The sequence below is a fragment of the Varanus komodoensis genome, unplaced genomic scaffold (genome assembly GCF_004798865.1).
Source record: "Varanus komodoensis strain SLA01 unplaced genomic scaffold, ASM479886v1 scaffold21, whole genome shotgun sequence".
NCBI classification, from domain to species: domain Eukaryota; kingdom Metazoa; phylum Chordata; class Lepidosauria; order Squamata; family Varanidae; genus Varanus; species Varanus komodoensis.
In genome coordinates, this window is record NW_025335589.1 from 16,666,715 (window position 1) to 16,684,146 (window position 17,432).

Below are 17,432 nucleotides of genomic sequence, written 5' to 3' on the forward strand. Positions count from 1 at the left end.
CTTGGCATGAGTGAAGCAGCTATCACTGGTGGTGGCATGAGTGAGATCAGCTTGCTTGCCACTTCCCCAAACCTATGATGAGATTGGTCTGCTGGATTTGGGTGACTGAATAAACCATCATGTTTCCAACAACCCCTAGAACAATACATGGGGCATAAGGATGTCTTGTTGTGCAAAAACCAGCCACTCAACAAGAAGTGATCTAAATTCACATGACATAGCAACCTCCATTGCTAGTTGCCCATGTTGGGTTGCTTTTTCTTGTGAACTCCATCAAATTTTGGATACAAGAGGGGTCTCCAGAAGCAAACTGAAAAGACCAATAAGCCCTTTTGCGATGAACAATGGATTGGACATTGATGACTTTCAAAGTCTTCCTGACTCTTTGATTTTCTAAGAGAAATAACGAGGTCTGGTTTGTTCACTGATCCAGTACTTCATATACAGTTGTACAATTAGTCCAGTCTTGTATCTAAGCCAGATTATTAATTGAGTTGGATCCAGGCTAGCAAAGCAAACTTAACCCAATGACTATCCAAAGGGGTTTAGGATAACGCAGAAGCCTCCCTGCCAGCAGAGAAAAGCTTTGATGGGGTCTGGGGGCTTCTGCCACAGAGACCCCAAGTATACTGATGGAAGTCTTGCTGTGTGTAAAACTACTGCTAGTACCACTGGAGATGGCTGGTATGTGAGTGGAAAATAAGAATTCCTAGGAATGGTGCATGGAAGTAGGATGGCAGCAGTCAGAGATCCACTGGATCCAGAGCACCTTCATTCACAAGAATAACCCAGCATCAGGACTCCTTCTGTGCCAATATGCAGCAGACATACTCTGGGATTATTGCTAGAAAGAAACCGTGCAGCCTGTGGGAGAGATAGAACTGGCTCTAGCCAGCAGGAGCTGGGAAAGCTCTGGGGACAACAGAGGAACAAAGTGAAATATTTTTCACTTCCTGTCTGACTCCACACAGGATTGCTTAGTCAGACTCCTGTGAGTGTGATGGTATTTTTGGGAGATCTGTGACTCTCCAGGTGCTCTTGGATTGTCCTCCTATCAGTCCTAGCCAGCATAACCAATGGTGATGGAAGATGGGAGTTGTAGTCCAACAATATCTAGAGGATGGTATGTTCTTCTTTTCTGCTTTAGAGGATAACATGAGGGTGCATATGGCCTCTCTGTCTAAGGGAGTGTTTTTATTTTCTCACAAATGTTTAAAGCCTTTTTATTTTGTCTTTTTCCAGAAGGCTTCCATTCAGAAACCTGAAAGCTGCTTAAAGATTTTAGTATTTAAAACATACACACATTCATTCATATCTCCATCTAATTAAATGGAAAACTTTCACTGTTGTTACCACTGCTGGACTGATAGTTCCGTTTTTTCTTTCACAGCAAGATCTTTTTCATTTTAAATTAAAGCAAATTTGCTTAATTAGGATGGTGGCTGGGGTGTCACGCTGGTTTTCCCAAGCAGATGAAAGAGCGTACAGTTCTCACTGTGTGATTAGCTGGCTTATGTTGTGGATCATTATTTTTAAATGCAGAACACTCATTTATATTTATTACCTCTCAATGAATGTAAATTGTGCTCTGTGTGCGTGTGTGTGTGTGTGCACTCACGCATGCATGTGTATTTGGGACGTATGTTGAGATTTCCAGAAGTTGGCAAGTTGTTCTAAGGAGCATACTCAACCATTTTTATGAAGGTGATGCTAAAAGAACCAAAGCTGCCCTAGGATTCAAAGACTGAGGAATCAAGAATGTATTTTTCACAAATAATTACCATGTGGTGCTTCACAGTGCCTTCCAGTGCTTCTCCCATGGCTACCCAGAAAGCAATGGGAGAGTAGGAGCAACGACACCATCACGAGCCTGGCCATGCCAGGGTCCCCTGGGGTGGACACTGCTCACCACAGGGCGTCTGGGTGGGCAGAGGAAGGCACTTATATGGCTATAGATCTCTTTTCATTATGTCTGGTTTTAAACAGAATATCATTCTTTTCCTCTATAAAATGGTAATCCCTGAAGTACACTTAGGAATCTCCAGAAAGTGAGACGCATCATAAAAAAGAGGAAAGAAAGGAGACTGATTTCTGAAAAAATTGTATATGCTGATTTATACTTCTAGATGGAAACGAATACATAATTATTGTAATTTATTGGCAATACATCTCACCACGGTGCAGGAATCTGTGACCTGGTAACCAGTGACCATTGTTATGTCTCCTGTTGAGGTGCTGCCCAGGTTCTTCCTGCCCATCAGTCCCCTTCCTTTGGATGATCCTTTATCATCAAAGCAGATTTGGGCTGGACAGTAAAGCAAATGGGCAATGCCTTCAAAACAGAGGGCAGTCCTTTGGCAAGCCTTCAAGCAGAGGATGGCCCCCTGGAAAACAGGGCATAAGGCCATCCTAGCTCATATGAGTTATACATGTGTAGTGGAAGACTACTCTAGGTGAAATCTCTCCTTACAGCACTGTAATGTGTTCTGCCATGAGAATGACAGTCACTGTGGAATTCCATGGCTGGAGTCAGAAACGGTTGGGTTAGATTATTTACATATTTAGCTTGGGATAGAGATAGATACATGATACTGCTTTTCTGAGAACTTGGGTTGTTTTCAAAATGAGGTACAGACCTTGCCCTCAGCCTTACGAACTAACAGCGTAAGATACACAAGGGATTAGAAAGGGGTGGGAAAGAAGGAGTCGGCTTGGCAGTGTCAGAACAAGATGGTCAGCTGCAGCTAGGTTAGTCTTTCTTTTGTTGGTGTTTTTCTTTAAATAGAAGCAGTGCAACTCCCTGGTGGATTTGTAGGTCTCCTAGTTCTTGGCACAAGTCAGAGCCTTTCCCCTTACTTCCATGGTCTCAGGTCAATTGGGTGCTGGTACAGGTTCTTTCTGGCAGGGAGCTGGGGAGCTGCTCCATTTCTGGTTGAGGCAAATACCACCCTGCTTCAGGGTACTTCTTGTAGTCTTTGATCCCTGAAGCACCAGCAGATACCAGAGTGGCTAATTCTGGTATGAGACATTTTGCTACCTGAAGAGAAGGACAAGATGTTGGCTCCTGCCAGCCCACAGGCAGAAGAAAACCAGACTGGAAGTTGTATCTTACTTCAATGCTGGATGGTGTTCTTCATTACAGCTGAAGTTACTAGGCTAGCTTAGGGGAAGCAGAGAAGTCACACAGCAATGCCCTTCAATAGCTTGGGGGCTCAGGAGAAATGGATGGGTGACTGTCATAGCTGCCCCAGTGCAAACACACCATTCATTTGCCACTTCAGGCAACTGGCTAACCTTTCCTAATGATAGGACCAGCCCTGACAGTGACCTTCTATCCATCTGTCAAAACTATGTCAAGGTCAACATTTGATAGAAACCTTGCAAGGCAGCATCTGAAATAAAAAAACACAGTAAGAGGATATAACAAACGTGTGAAAACAAAGATTGCCAGATAGAACCAATAAAAACAAAACTTACAAATAAAAAACCATTAGCCCCACCTTATGTGGCTGGCCTCAGGAGGCAAGCAGGCTAGTGCAAAAGAAGGCAAACCTTTGACCAGCTTGGATCCAAGCCACCAGAAGTCTAATTCCCATCTATCAATACCTGTTCTCAGGCATTGGTCAAAACCCGCCATTATACTTGTCAAGGACAAGCACAAAGAAAAAGGTGCAGTCACTGCTACCAGTAGCACTTAGCTGAATGGTCAAGTAGGTGATCTGAATATTCCAAATATTGCCACAACTGGGGCACTAAGAAGATGCCTAGCAATTCTCAAAGGATATGGTGGCATTGAAATAACAGCATGCAGTTATCAGCCTTTTGTCCATGTCGTTCTTTATGGTGCCACACATATTCCAGTCAGCAATGATGATTTTAGATGTGTATAGGCTGTTTCTAACATGTGGTCCTCTGTTAGGAATGTGTGGATGTGGGACCTTTCCATCATTCAAGGAATTTGATTACATGAATGTCGGCTTCCATCTACCCATCTTCTAGAAATCTATGATTTTGTATTTATGGCTTGATACAGCTGGTACTCAGATTCTCTAAATGGAGCTGGCAGAGAGCTCTTTCAGGCTGAGATGAAGATCTCAGGACCTTCATTCCAGTGGAGGGCATGGATAAAGGCAAAAAAGTGAGGCCCAAATAGTAAAAGAACAGCATATTTTAGTGAAAGCACTAAATGCCTTAGGAGATGCATTTTAAATTTTTGGAATGGGGCAAAAACACACACAAAAAGCCACCAGACATTTGGTGGTCAAGGGGAAAGAGACATGGCCATCTGGAAAATCAAGAACACCAGACTGAAAACCCAAATGGGCTGGATTTAAATCTTGTGCATGAGATTCAACAGCCTATGTTCTAAACCATCATTGGGAATTGGTAATAAAAAGTGCTAATCTTTTTCTTTTTTTCTTTTTTTAGTGAAGCAGCTACTTTCATGTACATGTAGCATTTTTAAAATGAATGTGTTCTCATCTGCTTAACACCGGCTGACAATAACAGGAAAGGAATACATTGTTTTCCACGCAGCCTTACAGATCTGAACTCAGGCATGCCCTCTCCAACATTTTCCAAGATTCCAAAGTATACATTTTCTGCACATGCTCTCGCAAGTTGCTCTCCCAACTTTGCATTTGCCAAAAAAGTTGTCAAAATGCCCTGCCTTACCTCAGTACAGCAACAGATTTTCTGCAAAATGCTTACATCACCTGAAGAAGTCCATGTGCTTGTAATGGCAGACTAAACTTGGCACCAGCTGTTCTTGCCATTGGCACTCATCACATTGCTACATTTAAAAGGCTTCTCTTCCGAGAGCAGCTCCTGGGCCTCAGATATGGCTGGTCTGCAAGCTGTAGGACTAATTAAGCACTCAACAGTGGCTTGCCTTAAGGCTGCAATTTTCCTTTTCAGCTTCTAGGTGGAAGCCAGTGTAAATCTCTCCATGTGGCGACTGTTGTCAAATGACAGGCACAAAATCACTTCGCCCACATAAGGGCCTGCTTCAAACGAATGGCTTACCAAGTAATAAAATGCTCCCTGTGCTGTCACAGCAGTGTATAAATCCATTGCCAGAGACAAGGTGTGATTACTCCTTGGTTCTCGGGCAAATGTGCAACTGACAACTGAAGGCTGCTTGGTCTTACCCAACATGACAAAGGCAACACAAGTTTAATTTTCAATGGATTTTTTCCAGTGGGACCAGCTGTGTGAATGCCCCCAACAGGCACATCGATATCATGACTCCCCATGACTTGGGTCAGCACACTGTCTGAAGATATTTCAGGACATGGTAAGTCACATCTTGAATGTGGGCCTAAACTTGGACACTTGTTGGGGGTATTCACACAGAACAAAATCCATGGAAAATGTGCAAGTCAGCTTGCAAAAGTTACTTTATGTGGCTTGTTGGTTTACATACCAAGAAGGTGATTCTCCCCAGGCAGCTTGACCTTGGCTACGCTATGTTTTAAAAAACGTTTGAATCAGCCCTATTTGCCTGGTAGCAAGCCTTGTAAGCTGCCATCTCCCCAACAAACTATCACATCTTGTTTGTTTAGCGCCACTTGATGGATTCTATACATCAGTACTTGATGGGGAAAACAACGGGTAAACACTCTCATTGGGATGTGCGAAACAAGGACTTGAAATGTTGCTACACAAATTATAGTTTAGGTGGCATGTCAAGCTATACTCACATTACATGCCCAGAGGGTAACTGTGATTCTCTCTAGCTAGCTTGTGGCTTATGTTCAGTAGGGACAAGAAATAATTCACCTCCTGCAGAGTAAAATCAACCAAGAAGGAACTGCATTTGGTCTCTAGCACAACATGGGGACAAATAGAGAGGTATGCTTCAGTTGCAGTGACTAAAAAGAAGTTAAGGACTGCAGGAGTACGGTTTGAGCAGGCAGCCTCATTTTTTTCAGATTCTCTGTGGATCAAGATTTGAATAGCTCAGAATGACCATGCTGCCCAAGGTCAAAGATAATGCTTAAAATTAGAGCAGAGCTTTGTGGACCACAGGCTGCAACTAACTGGAACAAACCCTGTTATACAATCCCCACCAGAAGATCTAACACTATTGCATCAGGACTGGGGGGCTACTTCTCCCAGATCAGCTCCCTGCTTCTTTCATTTGAACAGGGTCTTCTGAAATGGCATTCTTGGAGCCACAGCCAGAGGGCAAGAAACATTGTGAGCATCTGCTCAGTCATATACTAGAAGATAGTCTCGTAGCTGGAGTCAGAGGCCTCTGTGACTCTTTGCTGTTACTGTTGCTGCCACTGCCAAGAGGCAGAGAGAAACACACTTCTTGAGATTAGAATTCAATGTGGTAGAGTGCAGGGGAGAGAGGAAAAGTTTAATTAACTGGTAAAATTAAATGAAATTGCCTAATTTGGAAAATGTTGGAGATGCAGTACTGCTGTTGTAGATGTACATATATTAAAGGGATTATAACAAATGAAAGAGTTTGCATGCAAACTGCTATCACCAGCAGGGTGTGAGCATGTGTACGCAACTCAGAACTGGAAAGGCTGTGCATTTCTGAACTAGGGTCACCTGCAAGTTAGAAGGGAGAACAGAGTAGGTGTGAGTGATGGGTATGCCTGGGTCTAAAAAAGAGTGATGAGACTAGTGACAGATGACAAGCCACCTGGAAAGAAGCCACCATGTATCATGCAGGAAAGATAGATGCTCAGCCAGCTGACATTTCCCTCCTGTACTGGTTCCCTGCCTCATCCATCTAGTTGTCAGAAAGAAAAGTGACTCAACCCCATATCTTGCTGAATAGCCATGCAGGACCCAAAGGCATCCTAAAGTCTTGCCAGTGGCCAGTGGCTCCAGTCACTGGTATGGGGTATCCACTGACTGTACTGCAAGGTGTTCAGGGGATGAAGTTCAGCAATAGAAAATCCAGACTGAATCCAGAGCTATCTTGAAGGTGCTTCAATCTTGGACCCAACCATCTCCACTGCACCTGCTGGAAGACAGAATGTTCTGACTCTCTCTTTAGCTCCAGCAGCCTTCCTGCACCTCTTAGGCTTTGCTACAAGGGGTGGGTGGCGGGGGTGGTTTCCTCAAAACCCCACATGTATGGGTCCAAAAAGGCTTTCATGCTGCCTACTTTATGAAGTTCCACATGTGTGGATTTGTAGCATTTGAGCAAATATCCAAGAACTTATAAATGCAACAGGAACAAGTGCTATGCCTCGGCTTAAAACCAGCTCTGATCTGTGATGAAGGAGTTGCCGGTGGTGGCTAGAAATCCTGACAGGCAAGCTGAACTTTGATCTCCCAGGTATTTCTTCTCTCCTCCCTTCTTATTCAGAGATAATCTCTCTCAAGATAGTCTCTGTTGATTGCCTCAGCCTTGGCAGCTAATAATACACTTGATTTCAAATTCCTTGGTCATAAAGAAAATTGAACTTCTAAAGCTGATTGTTCTTAGAGTGTTATTGTAGTCAATGGTGTTTGCATATATCTGAAAGGAGTGGTCTTAATCTAAGAACAAATGATGAGTTACGTGTCAAATTTGTTGATGATCTCCCATCCTTCCAATAGACAGCACTTAGGTGCTGTTTCACAAGAAGAGTGGCAGAGATAAAGGGATTCCTCCCACCACATTTCCATTCAAAATTATCCCAGCTACTTTTCCACCCATTCCTTATACCCTGCAAAAAATGCTTATCCATCCATTGCTGTGGAATAAAGTCTAGCATTCCTTCCTTGTCTGCCAATTTATGATGGATTATATCATTTCAGTTTGGTCTAGATAAGAATTTACCCAAATTTACAACATTCTGTTTAACCAGGATAAAAGGAAGCTTTTATTTTAAAACAATGGAATATAGAAGAAACCTAACTTGACAGATTAGTAAATCTGGGCTCAGTGGTTTAAGTGTTTAACTTCAAAAGCTTGTATATTACATAATGTTAGTGCTTAAGTAGGACTGACATTTTCCCCCTTAAATACTCCTCATCTTTAACACCTGTATGAAACAAAGGTATATCATGGTCCTCTCCATGCTGGTAATAGCTATAATCTATCGTTTAACACAAACAGTTAACAATTTATTTTCAGTATGTTTTTTTAAATAATTTATCAAAATTTGCAAAGTTCTTCCTATCTGGAAAGAAAGAACCTGAAATTTAGAAAATTCAAACTGAAAGTGACTGACTTGCCCACCCCTACCTCTCCTGCAATCAAACCCTGTATCTTGCATTTCCTTTCATTTTTCAAAATGAGAAACGACTGTTGCACGTATCTGCCAAGTGCCATCTACTTTTGTCCCTGCTTGATTATAGCCTTGCTTTTGTGCCTGTCTTTACCTAAGACAATAAACAGATTTGTCTTAGTAGAGAAGCTTTATTCCAGGCCTATTTGAACTTCAGCAGGAGATGGAATGACTTATATTCAAGGTAGAAAATTATGTTCCAGTCTATTTTTCTTACTGTGATTTCCATAGTAAAGGCCTTTTGTTTTAAAATAATAAAATTAGAGGCTAAATCAGGGGCCAGACATGTTGGATTTTCTTCCTGCTTATTCATCCCCAAAACTATCTCTGATACACTCATTTTCCCCAATAACTCTTGGCGATTATCCATATCAGTGCTGTCAATTGTTGTTCATTCCCTCAACCTTCATATATATGTGCATAATTTTTTCTGTTTTTATTCACTATCATTAGTCAGAATACAGTAACCCCAGCACATACATATACCAGACAACACCTGGTATATGTATATTTCTGTCCTGTACCAAGCTTCTTTGGATAGGATCAAGACAGATGGCCCAGAAATATCTCTTCCTTATCAGCAAAATCAGTGGAAAAGGATTATGGTGTGTAATTATAACTGGTTAATTTTACAGATTCGAAACGTGGCAGCAAACCTCTGCGTAGATAGCAAGCATGGAGGCACAGGCACTGAGCTCCGGCTGGATATATGTGTGAAAGATGGCTCTGAACGGACATGGTCACATGAACAGGTATTTTCCAGTCACATGATTTGTTCTTTTGTCAAGATTCTGCAGACTTTTCTCTGGCTATTTCCTTTAGCCAACTCATTTCCCTCCTGTACATAAATTATTTCTGTCTAGGCTAAAACATGTGCACCTTTTTGTGTAATGTCAGAAACACAAGAATTGTGTTCAGCTGCAAATATATAGCTCACAGAGCCAAAAACATTGTGTGATGCAACCTTTTATTAACGGTAAACAGAAATGCTTCCTATATTCTATTAATAAAGTTAATAAAAGTAGCATAATAGATACCTCGGAACAGGACTATTTATGTTGAACAGAGACAAAATTATAGACTGCAAGCGAAGGAAGCAGTGTATGCCTTTTAAGCATGCCTAGGGCAGGCTTTCTCACTAGGTAGAATGAGGCAAATGCTCAAGCAGCAGATTCTAAGGGATTTGATGATAGCCAGACCTTGGAGGGCAGGGCTGCATGTGCTACCCAGCCTGCCTGCCATCCCCTCATTTATGTTGCTCTTCTTAAGGTCTTCTTAAAGACTTGAAATCATTTCCAATGCCAAAGTGAGTTTCAACTCCCTGCCTGGGTGGTTTCTCCCCAGGAAAGGAGAGAAGGGCCATACAGTCCCATGCCTCTGACAGCAAAATGTCTTCAGATCTGCTGGACTACAGCTCCCATCACCCCAGAAAGCCTGCACCTCTGCCATGCTGGCTGAAAGATGGGCACTGTTGTCCAGGATATCTAGAGGGTGCCAGCATGGGAAAGTCTTGTATGAAGCAACTACACTGTGATGTCATTTATTAGAAAGAAGTGAAATGTTTTATAGTATATCAGCAACCTTTCAAATTCTCCAGAAATGTTCATCCTGTAAACAAAACAAAAGCAAAAAACAAAAAAACAAAAACAAAAAACAGGAAAGTGGGGAGAGAAAGATGTTTCAAGGTATGATGGAAAGGGCTGAAAAATCTGTGCTGCACCATAATTCCTGCTGTGTGCCATACGCACACCTTTTAAAAATGGAATATCTATGCTGAAGAGTCCTAAAGAAGAGTACTTAGTATTCTGTATCATTTTAGCTGGTCCTAATTAAAGGTTTTCCCTTACTGTTGATTTTGGATTTTTTTTCTAATAGATCTGCATGGCTGCCTGCATTTTTTAAAATATGTGGTTTCTGAAACCATCAGCAGAGGGCAGTGCTGGACAAGTAGAGCCCTGTGCTGGACCAACAACTCAACACAGAAAAATTAATTATTTTAGTTTAGTTTTAACTGTGGGAGATTTTCAGATTCTATAGCCACTCAAGAGGGAGTGCTTATCCAGGATTAATATAGTCTGGGGAATGGAGGAGGAACGGGTGGTGGATTGAATGATCATGCTACAGTTCATATAAATATAAAATGGATGTCCAGTTGATACCTTGCAGTCCGTTCCCCACCACCACCACCCTTCACACACACACACACACACACACACACACACACACACACACACACACACACACAAGTAAATCAACCCTCTCTGCAGCTGGGTACAGAATTATGTTGCACCAACATAGTCAGTCAGAAAAAATTATGCTGATCCATGTTACTTATTTAAAATAATGCATAATTTACTCTGGTATACACATTTGGCAAACATTGCCATGAAGTTTTCAGACTATACCAACTAGTAGTGCTTTGGGGAGGAGAAATATTTCTTCAGAAAGAGAATACTGACCTTTTCTGAGCCCCTTCCCTCCCTTTATTTCCTCCCTACTGCTGCTCAGACTGGTTTAGCCAATCAGAGAAGACAGGTTGAGTGGACCGATGTCACGCTACTGGTCCCACACTTTCTGACTCCAGAAATCACCCAAAGGGGGAGTGCTTCTTGACACCCCTAAAATTCTTTGTGAAAAGCCCCCCTCCCCATTCACCACACTCTCAGCTCAGCTGCACCTACTGTAAGAAAGGACAGAGTAGCCTGTCTCCAGTCTTTGATTTGCATATGTTCAGTCACAAGCCTGTTTTCTGCAAATTGTTTTTTTTTTCCAAAGCATACAGCAAGAATACAAACTTAAATTGCATGCATTTCCCATAAACTACAGATTTTGTATGCGTTTTCACCTAAAATAGGTATTTTGGTGCACATTTTTGGAGCCAAGAACTCTGCCACAAAATTCAATAGATGTTTTAGTTTGGGTAGTGCAAATTTTGCCCATCCATTTAAAAATGTGGACTGAACCAAATTCTCCAGTATCTGTAGCCTAATGCACTTCAGGCTCTAAAAACATATTTTAAAGAAATTGTATTATGCCAAAATGCCCATCACAATCTACTGAGTTGGATTCTGAGGCGGATTTTTAGTTGGATTCAACATTTCAAGCTCAGGCAAAATATTAAAATATAAGCCTTGAAAAATTAGTATTTGACAGAAGAAATCAGTATTCAAATATTTGCTGTGAAAGTGTTGTTATCCTTTTATCCAGATGTGCAGAAGTACTTGATTTCCACATTCTGTGTTTATCATAGGTCCTTTACCAGAGAAGCCCCACAATTTATGCAAATCCTTCTAGAAAACTGCAGATTAAGATGTAATTTGCAAATTCCCTGATCTGACTGAATATATTTCACAATGCTACATTGACTTTATAGTTTACCAGTGAACGGCCCAAACTTTGCTCAGGTTGGAACAGCCCTCCATGCATTGAAGCCTACAAGCAAACCTGTAAAAGCAATACTATTGAAGTTAGATCCCTTGTTTCTGCTCCATTGAGTTAAGCCACACCAGGCATGGCCTAGCTATGGTGCAGCTCTTTAGCCTCCAGAGGATGAAATCTCTCCAAGGCAGTGCTCTGTGGGGAAGCCTTCTCCAGAGCATGTGAGAGGCAGCAGCAAGAACAGCTGGTTTCCAGCTGCATTGTCACTCAAAGCTATATGTCGATCAAGGAAGTCCGTCCTGAGGGTTCCCTTTAGCAGGCATGCCAAGTTTTAAGTGTCTAGGTGTCATGGTCCTGAGGCTACAGTGCTGACAGGCACTGTTATAATCTGTGACATTAGTTAGAGCGAGCCTATTGGGCCCCTCATTTATAAAGGGCCACCTGCAAGGAAATATTGATATTTTGAAATATCTTTTAAATATTGAAATATCTTTTAAAGATTTAAATATCTTTAAATATTGAAATATCTTTTAAATAATAATCTGTGCTTCCAGAATCGATTCTACGTTTTCTCTAGCAGGAGTGGGGGACCGTAGGTCTGGGCACCAAATCTGATCTGCCTGGAATCCCAGTCTGGCTCTCTGCATTCTGGATGACCACATCCCTTCTTGCCAGTCCCAACCATCTTTTTCTCTGTGTGTGTGTTTTTTCCCCTAGCTTTTGTGCAGATTTTCCTTCACTCTAAAGGGTTAAAATACCTCAGCCAAGGCTTAGTTATTGATAAGAAGAGTTTGACCCTAAAACATGCTGGTATTTGGTGGACAGAGACCTTGTCTCTTTCCCTTCAGTCTTGCCCAACCCTGGAATGCATCTCAAGAGTAGTTTCTTGAAACTGAATTCAGCCCTCAGGCTAAAAGATCCCTGTTCTGTGTAAGATAATTCAGAGCTAGTCACAAGCAACTGAAGAAAAATACTGTAACTAGGATCCCCTGCCCAAGCCACATTTGGACTTGTCCCAAAGCAGCCTTTCTTTGCATGAAGCTGGTCATTAGGATTAATTCTACACCTAAAGGTAGGAAACCAACCATTCTCCAACAGAAAACAATAACAAAAACCTGATTGTAGCTGGCAGGACCTTGCTGTTTCAACTACCACCCCATTGCATTCTGGGTATTCCTGCAAATCTACCACCATGTGGCATCAGCAAATCTCCTTTGATGAGATCCATCCTTGTCCTAGCCCTGCAGCATCAATGCAACATCCTTGAGCCATCTGACTATCTCTGTAGCAAAGCTGTCAGCTCTTTGTAGCTTTATTTTACCTTCAGTGCTAAAGAAATTATGCAAGAACTGAACAGGAGCCAGAAAAGTCTTGCTGCTGTCTTCAGGCTTCTATGCCTCTGTTCTCCCTGCTGCAGACATGATAAACAAGCTCAGCAGGCTCTGTTGAACTGACTTCTTGGATGCCAATAAAAAAAATGAGAAAATAGCCACAGCATTCACAAAGTGAGGACCAGGGGGTGCAAGATAAAAGTAATCCTGGCTTTCACAGCATGATGGAACAGCAGAAAAAGACATGTTATTCAGTCAAGTGCTGTACATGGAAGCAATACCTTGCCAGAGGGGTGAATGAGAATGATTACTCTCCCTTAGTCAGCTATATCATCTATAGGTGTCTATATGTGTTAATGCAGATGTGTGTGTGTGTATGCGCCTAAACATATCACAGAGAGAGGAGGAGAGGGAGAGAGATTTCTGTGAATAGGGATGGAAGCATTTGGTGCAGATAGGGTAAGAATTGTACTTTCTGGTATTGCAAATTGAGTGCTAGGCCCTGGAAAATAAGACTTCCCACCAACAAAGCACAATCTGGAATCCATACAACATATGAATAACACCCATACTTTTCCTGTGACACCTGCTGTACAACAGGGGAAGAAATCTAGGGCAACACCTGGGAAAATGGGCATGAGGGCTCCCAGATGAAGTGCAGTTTAACACATTGTAGTGTAAGTGGTCCTACCAATTGCAAACAGGGTGGGGAGAGGAAGGGAAGAAAAAAAACATTAGTCCAGAGGCTGACATTAGCTAAGTACACCATCTCACCATGACATAAACTGATTGTTTAGAAAGTCTCACAAAATGCTAACAGAAGTCAAGTATTCGTAACACAGCTCTAAATGCAATACATAAAGCTCCATGGAGTTGTGAGGTTGTGAAGAATTACTTTATTTATTTTATCTATTTACTTTATGCTGCATTTCAGAATGAAAACATTCACTAAATCTGGCTTACAAAGTAGCAAATATAAGTTGCAACAAACGGAGTAAAATATCCCACATGAAAATCGCATTAGCTGGGCAATCCTGTTGCTAAGTCAGAGTGCTCCAAGGTCAGAGGACTCCAACATTTCCAAAGAAAGCAATGCTGTGCTCCTGGTGCCAGGGCAAAAGGAAGGATGGATCAGCATTTGCTGGACCTTGTCTCCTGTGCTTAAAAAAATGGCAACAGACCAGTTCTTAGGCAAAAAGCTGGAAAAGGTTTGGATCCAGCATCTCCAGAGCCTCACCTGCTCTACCATGCCACCAAACCTCCAAATGTATACCTGCTGCAGCTCTTTCACCATGGGTTGGGAGAAGGATGGCAAGATCCAAGGTCAGATCTCACCCTCCAGGGTTGGGACTCTGTCTCTCTCCTCATTGTGAGCGATCCAATCTATCCTGTGGCTCTCGGAATGCTGTCTAAAATTCTGTAAGCAAAAGAACAGCATAATGTAACAAAACAGCAATAAGTCCATCTTAACCAATCACAAAACATACCAAAATTTAAACAAGAGCAGTAACCAAACCCCACTATATCGAAATTAGACTGGAGGCCTGTCTTCACATCCCATCTCAAAGAAAGCCAAGACAGGACCAAATCTCTCTCTCTCTCTAGTAAAGGATGGTAGAAATTAAGCTTTAGAACCAATAGATCTCTGTCATTCATTTTTTCCTTTTAAGTTCTGTGGTGCATCGTCATGCAATGCCCAATGGAGTGAGATACTGATTCTTCCCCATAAACCTCTGATCACTCAAAGTACCACAGAAAAGGCTCTAACAAGCTGTAATGGAGCCAGTAGCTGCAAAAAGGGGTACACTAAGTGAGTTTTATAGCTGCAGTTTGGAGAGGGAAGTGACAAAAGAGAGAAATTAAACTGACAATTCGTTGCCTTGAGAGATCCCAGCACACTTTAGAGGAGAAGGTTGGATGAAACTCAGCAATGTGCAGCACCTTCCAAATAAAGGGGACTGTAGGTTACCCACTGAAAGGTATCTCATGAAGGAAAACAGAAGATGGTGGAACAAGGGGTAGCACTGCAAGACTACTTAAGGGAGGCTAACTAGCTCTCAACACACACTAGTTCCTTTCACACAGGTATCTTGCACGCCAGCAGGGAGGTTGTGTGTATTTTTGCCACTTCTAAAGAGCATTTAAAAAGTGAAATGGAAATACTTTGGGTTAGTGTTTGCATGTAAGAATACTCTGATTTAATTAATCCTGAGTAAAGGTCAGTTCCCACATGTTAAGTTTATAAGTTCTGTGACAACAGCCTCTATAGATCAAGCATCAGCAACCTCTTCAACTTTACAAAGCCCTCTAATGACAACTACAATAATGAGGAAGAGCAGCAGCAGTAGAAGCTGCCATTGTCCCTGTCCTTTGAAGCAGGGGAGGATCTTCTCCCGGTAGTGCTTGGGCTGAAACTCTCTGCATCAAACACAAGAATGAAGCAGGGGAGGATCTTCTCCCGGTAGTGCTTGGGCTGAAACTCTCTGCATCAAACACAAGAATGAAGCACCAGCCCAGTTAAACCATCATTCTTCACACCCATTTCCACAGTTTGCAAAACACCTATTGCCTTTGCCATCCAAACCAGGAAACTGTGATGAAAGTGCTGCTTACAAATTGGGATATATCCTGGGAAGAAGGAAGGGGAAGGAGAAAGGGAAAACACACAGACACAAAAGTACTTCTTGGTTCACAGAAAGAATGAATGATCAGAGGCGGATCTTTGCATCTGAACCAGACTGATGCTTGACACTACATGTGATAGCCACAGTAACGATCAGTCTTCATGCAAAGGTGGTTTCCATTGGTCCTTTTGGAATGTGTGCTCCACTATACTACCATAAACTAATCAGATATTGAGTGGTGTACAAGTCCTACAAATAAGGCTCTATGTTTATAACAGCAAGAAAATGCATCTTTCTAACAGATTTTAGCCAGCCTACCTATGGGAATGAAAGAGTGGCTAAAACACGGAGAAGTGTAACTTGTCCATATTAAAAAGGTACAACAGATAGGGTTGTACTTGTAACATGCACTCCAATCCATACTAATGATTCGCTGTACTCACACAGACATAATTTTACAGATCCTTGACCCAATTGTTCTGCCAAGTTGCTACCATTCCTTTACCTAAAGTGTTCTCACTTTTTTGGAGAACACATCTAGACTGAATATATATAAATGTATAAGAAACTTGTCCTGCCCTAATCAACAGCATTCTTGGCCTGTATGTGAACTATTCCCGCCTGATTTGAAATCTGTCAAAGAAATTGTGTGTGTGCAAACACATGCGTGTTGCGCACAGAAAGACACACATACATATTTCTAGGTTCCTTCTCCTATGCATGTTTAGGCAGTAAAAATTCCTACAAATTCTGGAAGTTGCACAACTTATTTCTGTCCAAACATGCATAAGGCTGTATTCTTAACATCTCTTTGCGGTCAATGAAGATCAAGAAAGGGCTAATTCTCCCAGCTGGGAACCACCTTATAATAAGCACACAGTATTCATTATAGTTCATTCTATGATCCTCTGGGTGTGTTTGAGAAAGACACTTCCCCCGTGAGCTGACATTTGCTATTCTGGCTTCTTGAGCAGACTGAGGCTTAGTTCTGGCTGAGATGGCAAATCTCTGCCTAGACTGTGGCTCTTCAGACTTGTGGTTTAGGACTTTTATAAGTACAATTGTGCACTGTGCAGTTCTGTAGCATGCATGCAACGGAACGTTTCTGGTATCAGTGCAGCAGAAGGTACTGAACTGGGACTAGGAGGATTTGGCTTCTAATAGAACCTCCATGACCATGAAGTTCACTGGGTAACTTTGGACCAATCATGGAATCTCAGCCTATCCTACTTCACAGGGTTGTTGTGAGAATAGAGGTTAGGTAAGCTTCCTTGGATTGCAGGCAAGAAAAAGCAGATATAAATATGATAAATCAAATTAGAGCTCCCATCCACAGAAAGTAAAAATGTCAGTGAGGAGGCTAAGCTAAGGTCCTTCGCTCTGATATCTAGCTTTAATGTGGAGGAAATTGTTTGTATGGAGCCTATTTGATCATGTGAGCTCTCCCCACCTACCTCCAGTCTGAAGCAATCTAGCTTGGATGCAAATTTACCACCTTACTGAGAATGAGGCCTCATGTAGCATCCTTTTTGCATGGCTTTCCTTCCCTCGCCCATTATCCCGGTAGCATTTTGATCAGCTCTATAGAATGATGGTTATTTCTAATTTTGCTGTTCAGTGGAATAAGCATTTTCTTGTGCACCTTTTTATATTCAGGGTCTTCTTTCCTTTTACTAATTCTGATTTTTTTGCCAGAATCTAATCATGATTCCTTAGAGGCACTCTGGGCTGTTATTAATTATTAAATTGAAGCCGAACAATTTTGACTTAATGGCTGCTTAGAGTATACTAAAATGTTACGCACAAGTGAACCCAGATGGAATGATTCCTATTATTGCATGTCTTGTTCAAAGCCC

At 41.9% G+C, this 17,432-nt stretch overlaps 1 protein-coding gene across 1 annotated transcript in view; it reads left to right on the forward strand.

Annotated features, from left to right (window-relative positions):
- The window catches only part of GALNTL6 (polypeptide N-acetylgalactosaminyltransferase like 6), a 541,487-nt gene that overhangs the window by 510,810 nt on the left and 13,245 nt on the right, over positions 1 to 17,432 (forward strand). The window contains exon 10 of the mRNA XM_044430819.1: positions 8,879 to 8,995. Coding sequence (XP_044286754.1) covers positions 8,879 to 8,995 — 117 coding nt within the window. The remainder of the gene's footprint in view (positions 1 to 8,878; positions 8,996 to 17,432) is intronic.